The 15,176-nt window shown below is 41.1% G+C and overlaps 1 protein-coding gene across 2 annotated transcripts in view; it reads right to left on the reverse strand.

The window, feature by feature from the left end:
- SCCPDH (saccharopine dehydrogenase (putative)) overlaps window positions 1–2,082 on the reverse strand; it is a 29,936-nt gene extending 27,854 nt beyond the window's left edge. For both annotated transcript variants that reach the window (XM_061160204.1, XM_061160203.1), the window contains exon 1: window positions 1,772–2,082. In XM_061160204.1, the coding sequence (XP_061016187.1) occupies window positions 1,772–1,961 (190 nt within the window). In that variant the 5' untranslated portion in view covers window positions 1,962–2,082. The remainder of the gene's footprint in view (window positions 1–1,771) is intronic.
- Between the last annotated feature and the right edge of the window lie 13,094 nt (window positions 2,083–15,176).

Genomic DNA, 15,176 nt, shown 5'->3' on the forward strand with positions numbered 1-15,176 from the left:
ACAGTCTTTTGGGCTCTGTGGGAGAGGGCGAGGGCAGGATGATATGGGAGAATGGCATTGAAACATGTAAATTATCCTATGTGAAACGAATCACCAGTCCAGGTTTGATGCATGATACAGGATGCTCGGGGCTGGTGCACTGGGATGACCCAGAGGGATGGGGTGGGGAGGGAGTTGGGAGGGGTGTTCAGGATGCAGAACACATGTACACCCATGGCGGATTCAAGTCAATGTATGGCAAAACCAATACAATATTGTAAAGTAAAACAAATAAATAATTTAAAAAAAAAGAAAAATGTAAATGACAACTCTATGTAAAATGCCAATTTTACAAGTTTTCAGAAGAGGATTTTCCTAACTTCCTCGCCAGGAAGAGTTATAAATGCAGTTTCTTATCAACTATTAAATAACTACATATGATAAAATTATGAGGTGGAGGGGAGTTAACATTAACATAATGAAACAAAACAGGACTGAAGTGTAAAACACAGTCTAGGGGAGAACATTCAGGTTCATAATAAGGAAATAATTGGAATAAACTGAATCAGTAGAGTACAAAGGTTTCATGGGTCAAGATGTATTCCCTGCAGTAACTTGATGTGTGTACTGTAAATGGCAGTTAACTAGGCTGTATCCGTACCATCTTCTTGAACAAGAAAAAAAAAAAGGAGGAATTTTTAAAAGGAAATTTTAATAATGAAAGTATTTCTTCTGGAAAAGTAAAGAAAGACCAAAAAGCTCTTTGGGAAAGATTCTGTACTTGGTAGCGGCAGCAGGAGAGCTGCAGAAGAGACAGCCTACATGGGATCTGCTGTACAGACCACAAACAAAATAGGTTCCAAATTCCCACCATAACAGGGCTCTGTGTAGAATTAGAAGGAAGTGAGATGAAGCTTAAACAGAAGAATGAAGAATATCCAGAACTCTAACAGGTGCTATTTGTCTGTATGAAGGGGCAGTAGGGTGGAAAATTACAGTTAAAAGCAACCGACTCCTAACCTAAAGGTCTCCCTGCAACCCCAGGGCCAAGAGGTTAGAGTGTCTGTGTATATGTGACTCCTCCTCCTCATCTGAACCACCAGCATTTAGAATAGGACCTGACATTTAAAAGGCCACTCAATAAAAATACGTTCCAATGAATGCGGAAGGAGTAAGGAAACGCCCAAAACAAAACCACACCAAAAAACTTGGGGAAGGATTAATAGTGGGACTACTGGAGAATTCTTACAAGCAAAAATGAAATTAAAAATTAAAGCCACCAAAAAAAAAAAAAAAAATTAAAGCCACAACAATGTTATCATTAAAAGTCCTAAGCTTTCTCTCCCATTTCCAAAACACGGCAAAGAGAGAGTACAAACAATGCTGAAGAAGCCAGTGCTCTACTGTTGTATCCGATCAAGTATCTAGAATTTCCAGCCCCTGAACCCTGGAAGTAGGGTACAAGGTACCCCTGCTCTAGACGGCGAGGGAGCAGAAAGGAAAAACTAAAGTTCCTGTTTCGCCAGAGGGCATGCCCTAAGGGAGAAACTGAAGGGGGGATTTCTCTCTTTGTTTTAGGAAATGGGGAAAAGCTCTCTGACATCATCTGAAGCATCGCTCTCTTCTTCCTGGCCTCTAGCAGGTTTGGGGACCTCAAGGGGCACCCAAGGGAGAGAAGCGCTTATTTCAGGCGACGGGAACCCCTCAGCCGGGAGAAGAGGGCTGGGGGGTGAGAGCCGCGGCGGCGGGGCCGAGCCCGAGGTCCCGGGGCGTCCCAGCCCACCCCCTTTACCCAGCTTCATGGCAGCCCGCTCCAGCACTCGCAGCAGCTTCTCCCGGCAACGGCCCGCCACGGCCCAGGGCAGATGGGAGGTCCGCTCTGGGGACACCTGCTCCCGCGCCACCTCCTCGGTCACGAACTGGCCGGTAAAGCCAGAAGCGCCGAACACCACCAGGTGGAAAGGCCTCTGCTGGGTCGCCATGACGAACCCACAGCGTTGCAAGGCCCGGGCGGGCTGAGCCCACGGCGCCTGCGCCTCAGGCAGCGACCGCAGTACCGGGCGCAGCAACCGCCTCCGCCGCGGCCGCTGCGGTCTCAGCCGCTGGCGCGCCGCGCTCCCGAAGTCCCGCGCGCGCGCGCGCCTCGCCACAGCCAGGCCCGAGGCCCCGCCCACGCCGTCGGGTGCCCGGGGGCTGGCGCGCCCACTCCTCACGGGTGTTCGCCCGAGGGGCTGCTGGGGGCCCTGGCCCGCTTCCCAGGTTGGCGGAAGCAGACGGTGGCCATCCTCCGACCCGTCGATGGTCTGGCACAGCTCTGACCCCCTTAGGTGTCGCATCTTTTCGCTCTTCCGTAGGGTAGCGGGGGCGGCGGCTGCAGCCCGTTATTCCTGGGTTGGTTGGTTGGTTGGTTTTCTTGGTAAGAGGAGGCTGCTCAAAGCGAGAGTTCGCGAAAACCTGATGGATGGGAACTCTGCCCACGCCGAAAACCCTTATATTTTTGTTTGCTTACGAAGCACGTTACCCAGAGTGTCTGCCAAGCCAGGTGGAAGTGGAGGGTGGACACGGTATCTGGGTCCCCCTCCCAGGGCCCAGGGCCGACTCTGCAGCGCCCTCTGCCGCAGGCTCCGCCTCCACCGTCTGAGTGCCCTCCGGTCACCTCAGGGACCCTCCTTGGTGATGCGGCAGACAGTTAATGGTGAAGCGAAACACAGTTAATGGTGAAGCTCCACTTAATAAGGACTATAGTCCAGGACACAGCCTCTCAGATGCCTCTGAGGAGCTATTCTGAAGAGATGGGGAGAGGTCAGTATATATGGGACTTTAGTGAAGGGGAAGCAAGCACACATTTTGGCAGAAGGTTGCTGCTACTTAGGAGGCAGAGATGTCTCCGTTAATGATTTTAGTGCTTTTCTAGGTATGAGAAAATGTAAGAGATTGGGCTCATAAAATCTCTTCCAAATAGCTGACTATCTGAAGATCTGTTCTGCCAACGTTTCCCAGAACACAGAGTGTTTTTTGCGGGGGGGGGGGGGGGGGTGTTGAAGGTCAGTGATTGCAGAGGCTAGTGATTCCATTCTTGTAGAACCAGATGGCGAGTGACAACTTTTAGTTGACTGTATGCATATGAAATGTTAGAATATATGGCAAATCTTTATTTTTAAAAAGAGCTGTGGGAGCTTCCCTGGTGGCTCAGTGGTAAAGAAATCACCTGCCAGTGCAGGAGACAGGATTCCGTTCCTGATCTGGGAAGATCCCACATGTTGCAGAGCAACTAAACCCATGCATCACAACTATTGAGCCTGTGCTCTAGAGCCCAGAAGCGGAAACTACTGAGCCCACATACCCTAGAGTCTGTGCCCTGCAGCTAGAGAAGACAGTGTAATGAGAAGCCCTGGCACCTCAACTAGAGAGTAGCCCCTGCTCTGAGCAACTAGAGAAAAGCCCATACAGCAACGAAGACCCAGGACAGCCAAAAATAAATAATTCTTTTTTTAAAGAGCTGTAAAATGCTTAAAAACACCTTACACATCTTAGTCAATACACATTAGCTATTGTTAATAGTAATAGCAATAATTATTGAGGAATGGGTTTGTATGAATTAGGGAGGAGGAAAGGGACTTGTACTTTTCACTTTTTAACCTATTTATATTGCAATAACTTTTGTTTCTATCTATTTGACTGTGCCGGTCTTAGTTGCAATATGTGGGATCTAGTTCCCTGACCAAGGATCAAACCTGGGCCTCCTACGTTGGGAGTGCGGAGTCTTAGCCACTGGACCACCAGGGAAGTCCCTAAACTTTTTTTTTTAAAACAGCAAGTATATTACTTTTATAATCAGAATTTTTAAAAAAGGAACAGGAGCTGGCTTTGAGAAGGGGGTAGGGAGCAGCTGTGGGGCTCATCCTGATCATTTGCAGTCCTGCTGCTGAGGCCGGTTCCTGTTGCCACCTGGACAGGATTTTTGGTCCACTGTCACACACAATAATATGAATGAATCTCATAAACACTAATTTGAATAAAGAAAGTTGGGTAAAGAAAGAATACATCTGTATGATTCCGTTTATTTGAATTTCAGAATGAAGCAAAACCCATCTATGGTGACAGGAGTCTTGGAAGGATTTGCTCTTGTGTTGAGCAGTCCCAGGTCAGGCTCTTTTCTTTTTTTTTTTTTAATTTACTTTATTGAACTAGAGTTGATTTGCAATGTTGTATTAGTTTCTCATGTACAGCATGGTAATTCATTGTACGTATATAAATGTTATTTTTCATATTCTTTCCATTATAGTTTATTATACGATATTGAATGTAGTTCCCTGTGATATATAGTAGGATCTTGTTTCTTTATCTATTCTATATGTAATAGTTTGCATCTGCTAATCCTAAACTCCCAGTTCATCCCTCTCTCATTTCCCCTTCCCCTTGGCAAACACAAAGTCTGTTGCCTATAATTGTCTGCTTCTATGTTATAAATAAGTTCATTTGTGTCATACTTTAGATCCCATGTATAAATAACATCATGGTATTTGTATTTCTCTTTCTGGCTTATTACACTTAGTACGATAATCTCTAGGTCCATCCATGTTGCTGCAAATGGCATTATTTCATTAATTTTTATGGTTGAGTCGTATTCCATTGTATGTATGTACCACATCTTCTTTATCCATTCATCTGTTGATGGGCATTTGTTTCCATGTCTTGGCTATGGTAAATAGTGCTGCTATGAACATAGGGGTGCATGTATCATTTCAAATTATAGTTTTGTCCAGATATATGCCCAGGAGTGGGATTGCTGGATCATACAGCAACTCTTTAGTTTTTTAAGGAACCTCCTTACTGTTTTCTATAGTGGTTACACCACTGTACATTCCCACCAACAGTGTAGGAAGTTTCAGGCTGTTCTTAAAGTAATCCTCTATCTGATGGATTTCCAAGGAATTCCTTCTCTCCAGGGACCAGCATAGAGGTTCATTTCAACCCCAACATAGCACCAAGAAGGGAAGATGCCTCCCCCTACAACAGAAGATGCGTTGACTTGTGGACAAGGCTGCTGACCTTCACAGAGATGGAGACCCTGTTCCTCTGAGGCTCAGGGGTGAAGGGTAGGAAGTAGCAGAGAAGGGGAGTGAGAAGGGAGAATTAAACTGTGAGTGGTTGCTAGGTAACAGCTTTTCTCCTTGACCATCAGCTGGGAGTGGTTGCTAGGTAACAAAGCTTTTCTCCTTGACCAAATTCTAGCCAGGCTCCTCTGAGCCCTCTTCACAACCAGGCTTCAACCTTGGCCTACAAAGACCTGGGCAAACACTGATGTAGTTTATAACAGCTCAAAGATACAGCCCTAGGATGACACTACACTCCCTTAAAGTGCCTGCAGGAGAAAGATCAGGGCTGCAAAAATAATCTACTGTGTGTTGCAACCAATGCCTGAAGACAGGGCTCCTGTCTCCCAGCCTCAGTTGAAGGGTAGGAGCCTGACTTCAGTAAACGCTGATTAGCAAGCCCAGATTGGTAGCACACAGACCAACTGCTTACCACGTTTTGTGATTTTTCCCTGACTCTACTGAGTTCATCTCCCTCCGTAGTCCCTCCTGATCCCTTTAATTTTCCAGACACCTCTGTTGAGTTCAGTTTACACTGGACTCTTTTCCCAACTGTAATAATGTATTGCTGATTAAAATCTGTCCTTACACAGTAACTAGTATCTGGCTTTGTTCATCTTTGATGTAGTAAACCAGAAAGAGATAAATATAGGAACATTGAGGTCATCCTAAGGGTCCATTTGCAGCTGAAAAAAGAGAAAAACCAACTTGCACTATGCAGGTGGGGCTGCAGCATTCTAGGGCCCAGCAGGCAGAAAGCAGACATGGACACGACCCATATGAGGACATGGTGTGGCTGTTATGGGTAAATGTGAAGGGGCAGAAGGATGGGGAGTTGGTTAGAAGGTTTTTTGATTGCCAGAATTACCTGCTGAGCTCCAGCGAGTAAATTATGCCTCTAAACATAAGCAGAAAGCAAGGAAAGCAACAAATCCAAGTCAGAAATTCCCTCATGGGCATTTAGAACACATTGTGCTGTTAGCATACCGAAAGCTGCAGAATGGTGCAGCACAGGTCCAGTCTTTCAACCAACCTCTGCCCATCCTGCTGGAATGACTCAATGAAAAGGAATTAGTTTGGGTTGATCTTATAACAAATCAAAAGAAATTAAGGTTTTTTTTTTTTTTTTTTACCAACTAAAGTAGCTATTTCTTTTTTTTCTTCCCTTTATTATGTATGATTTCTTCCTTTTTTCTACAGTTAATCTAAAGATATGTCTGTTAATGAAAAGTCCTTTGTACAAATCCTCAGAAATCTGTGCTTTATTATTTTTAACAAATGAAGTAGCCAGTGGTGCAATAAGACCAGTTATTAAATTTTCAGAGATTTTGTGAGCCAGTTGAAGCCGTATTGGTCATTTGAAATCAGCCATGGTGGGAGTATTTACATTATGAAAACTGGAAAGCACTAGAAATCTGGACTTTTCCCTTAAGAGACTGTTAATATTCACCAGCATATCACCAGAAACATTGTAAAAAAAAAAAAAAAAGTAAAGAATCAAGAATATTGTAGAAAGCAAGAGAAGTCTGAAAAAAGCTCTTTGATGATAAAATTAAAGATCAGTTTAAAAGAGAGGAATCTAATTTTCCTGACCCTGTCAATGAATCAGTTTGTTATAGGCTAATTATTCAACCTCTGGTTTCTGAGTTTCCTTTGGGTAGAAAGATAATAGGACCTGATGACAAGCCCTTATTTAATAAAAATATGATAAAGCCGTGCTGCGGTTCATGGGGTCGCAAAGAGTCGGACACGACTGAGCAACTGAACTGATCCGAACTGAAAGCATATATGTATTTAAGCAGTGATAATTTTCTATTTTGAAGTGAATGTACCTGATCTTATAAGTGATACAATTTTGTCAGGCAGTGTCATCCTCAAATAATGACCTGAGGTATCCTGAGCAGTCTTTTTCAATTTGCCTATTTCTAAACTAAAAAACCAAAGATTGCAAAGACAATGTCCCATGAAGCAATACATAATATCTTAATCTTCCCATATGCTCAAAAACTTCATCCTTCAGAAACATTTTACTCATATCTACCTGCCAACTGACAAAAACCAAACAGCTTTCTACCCTTCAACAGTGAAAACAAAGAGCCTTCAGAGAGATCAGAGGCCAGCACAGAAATCTCACAGGTGCTTCTGTATTCAGCAAATGGTATGACATTCCCGCTGAGGCCCACAGGAGACCACCATGCCATCTATAAAGAGTACTGAGTTGATATTTTTGTACTGCTATCTGTCATTTTTGGTGCATGTGATACTTGAAAAAAAAAAAAGCCTAAGATTAACATTATGTGAAACTGAGAACCTACTATGTTATAGGAACCATGCACGTCCCTTTTAGACACTGCTGTTGCTGCCAGCAAGTAGAGACTTTTATTAAGCTGTAGTGAACAGAAGTTCTCCCGTCAACCTTTGAGCCTTGTATTACAAAGATCAAATTTTGAAACATTGATCTATTAGGAAACTCTGCATACCACACTGCCAGTTTACTGGTAAGATGGGCAGTTAGATTATTTGGTCTGTATTTCCAGAGGACTCACAGTAATAATAGCTACCTATTATGTACCAAGTACATGCCAAACACTTTACAAATATTTACAGCTCTGCAAGTTACACATGTAATTTTCATATTGTTACCAAACTGAACTTGGGTTGGCTTGCCCATGTGCAACAAAGCCAATGTAGTCACAATGTAGAGGATCAAGTAAGAATGGGCAGCTAATGCTCAGAAGACCCACACTCCCTGATGGTTTTCAAGGCAGGCTTTTGAAAGGCAATATTTGGGATGAGTGTTGCAATTCATGGGCTTAATTTTGATTGGTTGGTGTTGAGGTAACAAGATGCTGTTTTGGGAATCTTAATCATCAGCTTTCTGGTTCCCCTCAGTCTGGGGTCTACATAATGTGGTCAGCATGTAGGCACCATCCTCCACCTGGGTGAGGGGCTTAGTTTTTGCAGAATAACCCAAAATATTCATCAGATTGTTATATATATCCCTTGAGGAAGAACTACAACTTTGTTTTATCCCTGAAGAATTGTTTAAGCTGTCATTAATTTTCTTGCTGGACTGCTTTTCCTTTTTTTCCCTGTTTCCTCACTTCCTTAATTAGTAACTGCTCTTTGAAAGTTAGAGAAGGTCTAGGAGACTAAAGCCTTTTTTCAACAAAGAAGAAAAGAGGGACAGTGATACCTCATTATAGTTTTGATTTTCATTTCTCTAATAAGTAGTGATGTTCAGCATCTTTTCATGTGCCTATTGGTCATCTGTATGTCTTCTCTGGAGAACTGTCTTTTTTAGGGCTTCTGCTTACTTTTTGAATAGGATTGTTTTTTGTTGTTAAGTTGCATGAGCTTTTTGTATATTTTGGAAATTAATCCCTTGTTGCCCGCATTGCTTGCAAATATTTTCTCCCATTCTGTGGGGGGAGGGAGTCTTTTGGTTTTGTTAATGGTTTTCTTCGCCATGAAAAAACCTTTAAGTTTAAGTAGGTCCTGTTTGTTTATTTTTGCTTTACTTTTTGTTGAAAGACCAATCAAGAAAATATTTTAAAATATTGCTGCAATTTATGTCAAAGACGGTTCTGTGTGTTTTCCCTTAAGAGTTTTAGAGTATCTGGTCTTACCTTTAGGTCTTTATTCCATTTTTTATTTTATTTTTTAAAATGAAAGTTACTGCAAAAATCCATGATGAACAAAATATGAAAATTTAAAATAAAGACAGAACCAGTGTTTCTGATTTTTGAGCAAAAAAAAAAGTAGGGGTGGGGGCTCAAGATTTGTGTTGGCATGGGATGGTGGTAGCTATTAAGGCATCAGTTTTGGTCGTGTTAAGTTTGGGATGTCTATGTAACATCCAGGTGAGGACTGTCAAGTAAGCAATTAGAGATTCTCTATTGCAGCTGAGTTCCTGGTGGGCTACAGTCCATTGGGTTGCAAAGAGTCAGACACAACTTAATGACTAAACAACAGCAACAGCGAATTGCAGCTCAGGGCTGAGATCTGCCTGGAGTTATATGTTTGGAGTTATTGGTGTATGTTGTTATGTAAAGCCATGTAATGTGACTGGATAATCTTATCAAGATCATGAGTATAGGCAGAAAAAGGAAGAGGACTAAGAACTGAGCCCTGGGATATGCCATTCTCTAGAGTAACCCTGTTCAATACAATAGTCTCTACCACATGTGGCTATTACAATTAAATTTTTAATTAAATTAAATCTAAAATTATGTTCTAAAAGTTAGTCACTTTTTTTTTTTTTTTTTGGCCAAGCAGCATGCAGAATGTGGGATGGTTCCCTGACCAAGGATCAAACCTGGGCTTCACAGTGAAAGTTCCACATCTTAACCACTAGGCCACCAGGGAACCCTGACTAGCCACTTTTTGTGTGGTTAATAGCCACATGTGTCTACTATATTTTCCAGTTCACATAGAGGACGTTTCTGTAATTTCAGGAAGTCCCACTGGCCAGTCTGGATTTAGAGGGGAGGAAGGTGAAAAGAAATCAGCAAAGGAGAATGAGAAAGGACTAGAATGGTACAGATAAAATCAGGAGAGTGTGGCATCTTGGAAGCCAACTGAAAAAGTGTGTCTCAAAGAAGACACTTGTTCCCTGAGCCAAATGCTACTATGCTCAATCATGTCCAACTTTTTGTGACCGTATGTCTGTAGCCCTCCAGACCCCCTCTGTCCATGGGACTTCCCGGGCAAGAAGACTGGAGCGTGCTGCCATGTTCACCTCCAGGGGATCTTCCCAATCCAGGGGTCGAACCTGCACCTCTTGCATTGGCAGGGGAGTTCTTTACCTCTGCACTACCTAGGAAGCCCTGATAATATGTTATGTAATATGCTATGCTATCTTGTGCCCCAACAACCTTTGTCCTTTCACTCAATAGTTGTGATGAACATTCTTGTACATATTTCTAATTTCTTGTGTGTCCTCGTGTCCTGGATATATATCTAGGAGTGAAGTGCTGAGTTACAAGATTGGTATATGTTTAGCTATAGTAGATACTGCTTAACAGTTTTCAAAAGTGGCTATTTCAGTTAACATTCCAATCATTTAAGAGAATGTTCCAGTTGCTCCATATCCTTACCAGCACTTGGTATTGTTGTTCTTTTAAATTTTTAAGTCATTCTGGTTGGCATATAGTGGCATTTCATTGTGTTTTAAATTTTGTCTTTACATGGTAATTATTGATATAGATCACCTTTTTGTATTTTTATTGATCATTTGCTTATAGCAGTTATTTTCTCACTTGTGAAGAATGTGTTGAAAGTATTCCCTTTCCCCAACTTTTTGGTCTTATCGATGATGTTAAGTTTGATTACTTGATTAGGTGATATCTGCCTTAATTCTCAACTTGAAAGATTCCTTTTTCTCCTTTGTCATCAGTAAGTGATCTGTGGGGAGAGACTTGGAGACTGTATGAATATTTGGTTCAGTGGTGTTACCATCTATTGATAATGTTTGCCTTGATAAGCTATAACAGTGATAGTACAATGGGCACTCGTATTTTTTGGTTTCTTAGTTGGTTTATTTGGGTCTTCTCTCTTTTCTTCTTGGTGAGCCTGGCCAGAGGCTTGTTTTGTTTATCTTTTCAAAAAAACAGTTGGTTTTATTGACTATTTTCTATTTTTTTTTTCTCTATTTATTTCCTTTTCGTTATTTCCTTTCTTCTGCTGACTATGCTTTGTCTATTCTTTTTCTAATTCTTTTAGGTAGTAGCTTAGGTTGCTTATTTGAGATTTTTCTTGTTTTTGAAGAAGGCCTGTATTGCTCTGAACTTCCCTCTTAGGGCTGGTGTTGCTCCATCCCATAGATTTTGTATGGCTGTGGTTTCATTGTCATTTGTCTCGAGGTATTTTTAAGTTTGCTCTTTGATTTCACCATTGACCTATTAGTTTTTTAGTAGCATGTTGTTTAGATCAACTGTATTTTTGAAGGGACTCCAAGTGATCCTAATAGTTTTGCCAGTTTTTAAATTTAGTTGTGTGTCTCTTAGTGACTTGCAGTTCTTTCTTTCTTAACAGAGGTGCTTTATCAGAGATAAGAAAGCAAAGTGTCTCCCAGTCTGTGGCTTTCATTTTAACTGTCTTAATAGTATTTTTCCTGAACAGAATTTCTTAATTTTCAGGAAGCTCAGTTTATCATTTTTCTTTTAAGGTTAGTGCCTTTTGTGTTCTATTTAAGACAACCTCGCCTACTCCAAATCTATGTGTTCATCAAAAACTTTGTTTTCCTTTACACATTCAGGTCTGTGATCCACCTTAATTGAGTGTGTGTGTCAGACAGGGTGTCAATATTCATTTTTATACAGATATCCAATGATTCTGTCAACACTTACTGAAACAAATGTTTAAATTTATTAAAAACAAAACATCTGAAAAAATGTATGAGCCAATTGGAAAGATTTGAACACTGAATATTTGATGGTATTGAAGTGCTGATGTTATTTTTCTTAGATGTGACAATGGTACTGTAGTTAAATATTTTAAAAATATTTTTTTGCAGAGATTCCAAGTGAATTTTTTTACTGATACAATGATACAGTTTCTAGGTTGGCTTCAAAATAATGCAGAAAATATATTGGCATCACAAGTTAAAAGTTCTTTGCCCCCCGCCCCCACCAGGTAGAATAATTACTTCTTCTCTCTGGATAAAAGTTATGAAAATTAAAACCCCAGGATGAGTAAGGAGGATTATTATGTTACATGTAATAATACATATACTTATTTCCTCATGCATTGTTCCCAGTCTACACACCCACACCTTGCTGTCAGGCAGCTCTCACTGGTGTTCTCAGCTACTGCCTGCACATGTCAGTATTTGTATCCACCAGGGTCCAATTAGGAGAGAGAAATCACTGTGTAATCCTAACATGAAAAGTTCAAGGTAAAGAATTCTACATCACAGTCAGCCAGTTCAGTTGCTCAGTTGTATCCAACTCTTTGCGACCCCATGCACTGCAGCATGCCAGGCCTCCCTGTCCATCACCAACTCCCGGAGTCTACCCAAACTCATGTCCACCCAGTCAGTGATGCCATCCAACCATCTCATCCTCTGTCTTCCCTTTCTCCTCCTGCCCTCAATCTTTCCCAGCATCAGGGTCTTTTTCCATGAGTCAGTTCGCATCAGGCGGCCAATGAGGGACTGACTAGTAACAAATAAAGAGAACCTTAACCAGTATAGAAATAGCAGATGTAAAGACCATCCAGTACCCATAGGAAGAGAAGCAGCATCCAAGGAAGAGTTTCCCCTCCCCCACCCCAGCTTTAGGCTGAGGTCCAGATCTGTGCAGCTGTGACTCGCCCAATGGTAGAGAAGTTATTGTTGGTGCCCGACGGTGGAAGTTTCTAGAAAGCTACCCTCTGAAGTGTGAAGGAAAAGTGTTCATGGGCAGTGGTCTTGATCACTAGAGGCACTCCACTATAAAACTGCATGGGAGTGTGGAGACACCTAGAATGGGGTCGGGGAGGTGGGGTCTGTGGGTGCTGCTGGCTGCAGGGCAGGACAGGGCGGAGGCTGGGCACCAGGGCACCTCTGAGCGCTGGAGGAACCTGGTGCACGATGTCCCCGCAGGTGCAGGAAAACCGCTGCGGAAGCACCCTAAAGAAAGTGAAAGTGAAGTCGCTCAGTCGTGTCCGACTCTTTGCGACCCCATGGACTACCAGATTCCTCTGTCCATAGGATTTTCCAGGCAAGAGTACTGGAGTGGGTAGCCATTTCCGTCTCTAGGGGATCTTCCCAACCAGGGATCGAACCCGCGTCTCCTGCACGCAGGCAGGTGCTTTACCGTCTGAGCCACCAGGGAAGTCCTTTTTCTTCTGTATTGTCTCTCTGGCGCCCTCTATTGACAAAACTTCAGCGCCAGCGCCGCAGGAAAAATTAGACCAGAATCCATTTTCACAGGCTAGTCCCAAACCATGAATAATGTGGAACTGAGAATCACTCAATCCGTAAGTGACACAATACCTAAAATAATGACTTTGTGCCGGGGAAGTATTTACTTAGATTTGGATTTAGAAGCAATAAAGCAGCCAGTCAGTGTTTAACGCCTTTTATGTGCTGTGTTTAGATTTGACTCAAATAGAGATTAGGCATTGTAGATTGTTGAGCAGTAGTGTGATATGATGGGAACAGTTCTATCACATGTGGACAATTCTTAGATACCTACAATCATTGTACAGAAAAGTTTGCTTCCTCTCTCGTAATTAAAGCAATTAAATTTAAAATTAATTCTTTTACCATTTTATACCACTTTATTTGGCAAAAACAAATGAGGTAATGAAACCTAGTACTGGTCAGGTATTGAATATGGATATATGCAACATTGCTAGCATCTTCAGTTTACTGCAAGAGTTAAGGAAAAAAATTTAAAGAATTTTAAAATAATCACATTCCTTTATTCAGTAATTAATACCTCCAAGTATATTCTTAAAGAAATGATTCAAAATAAAGATTTACCTGTTTAAGATTATCATTATCATACCTATTAAGATTATCATTATTAATAATTATACAACATATTATATTTTAAAATGAATGTTTCAGTAATATATTGACAAAATTAATGTTATAACTATTGTAAATTAATGAGATTAATAATTATAATAATTTTAGAAGTAGAATGCCCACATGTCCAATGAATAGAGAATGACTATGTAACTGAAGATATGGCAACACCAATTTAAAATGATAAATGTGAAAACTACATGAAAGCACAGAAATATGAAGATAAAATTAGGCAAAATGAAAATGAAGCAGAAAAATAAATTGTTTTTTACATCGGACTTAACGAATACTGTAAAAACCACTGACCTGTACACTTTAAAATGGTGAACTTCATGATATGAGAATTATATTTCAATTTTTAAAAAAATTCTGAATGAGACTACCAAGATATGTAAAATATTTCTATGGTAAACTAAGGAGATATTTTGCTTATGTTTTCCTCCAAAGTTTAATATTTCCTATTACTTGGCAAGATTCATTATACAATAGCAAATACTATTTTTGATATTTGTTACAGTGTTTATAAGGAGTCAAGAGACAGCAAGAGGAAACTCTGGGGGCTAAGTGCTCCCCTGCCTCCCCAACATATTCCTTCAGGAAAGAAGGTAAGATTGAGTCATGAGGACATGAGTGTCAGCATTGAAAACGCTTAGGATTGTGGGATTCACAGGACAGAGTGCAGTAGGACACACCATGAGAGAGGAAAAACAAGGCATTTTGTATAATTGATGAACATCAAGTGCCCAACAAAACAGGTTGCTCAGTCCCAATGCCCACTGAGAAGTGGAAAAATGCTTAATAAGTTGCCAAACATCAATGATAGAAACAGTTATCAACAGGGTTATTACTTTTACTCTGTCAACACACATACGCCTTTAGCAAAAAGGCATTAGATCAGAGACCAAACAAGCCAACAGAACCCTTCAAACAATGTTTCCATGTTAATTATTATAACCCATACCCAGACATTGCTTCTTTATAGTCACACACATGTATCCTGACCAAAACACAACCCATTGTGACCTTAATGAGCTAATCATTTTTGGTCAGTGCTGAAATCATCACAAATTCAGGTTTAATTGTAATTTTAGTCCATAGTGGAGAGTATAATTTAGAATTATCTACTAAATACAATGCAAGAATGATTCTCATTTTTTTCAGCTATAATAATATCTATGTGTATTTTGTCTTCTTTGAAAATACATTGTTCATAGCAGCTTGGGTAACAAGATGACAATACAATTAGTTCCAAAGAAGTTTGTGAGTCACTTTGTCATATCTAAGCCAGTATAAGTTTATTGACATCAAATATGCAGATAAGTTTTAATATTTAATATTCTTTAGAGAAAAAAACAAAGTCAGAAACTGAACATAAATTTATAGACTTGTTAACGTGTGATGCATGCTCAGTCACTTCAGTCATGTCCGACCCTTTGCAATCAATGTGCTGTAGCCTGCCAGGCTTCTCCGTCCATGGGATTCTCCAGGCAAGAATACTGGAGTGGGTTGCCATGCCCTCCTCCAGGGGATCTTCCCAACGCAGGGATTGAACCCATGTCTCTTACATTTCCTGCATTGCAGGC

The sequence above is a fragment of the Dama dama genome, chromosome 14 (genome assembly GCF_033118175.1).
Source record: "Dama dama isolate Ldn47 chromosome 14, ASM3311817v1, whole genome shotgun sequence".
NCBI lineage: Eukaryota > Metazoa > Chordata > Mammalia > Artiodactyla > Cervidae > Dama > Dama dama.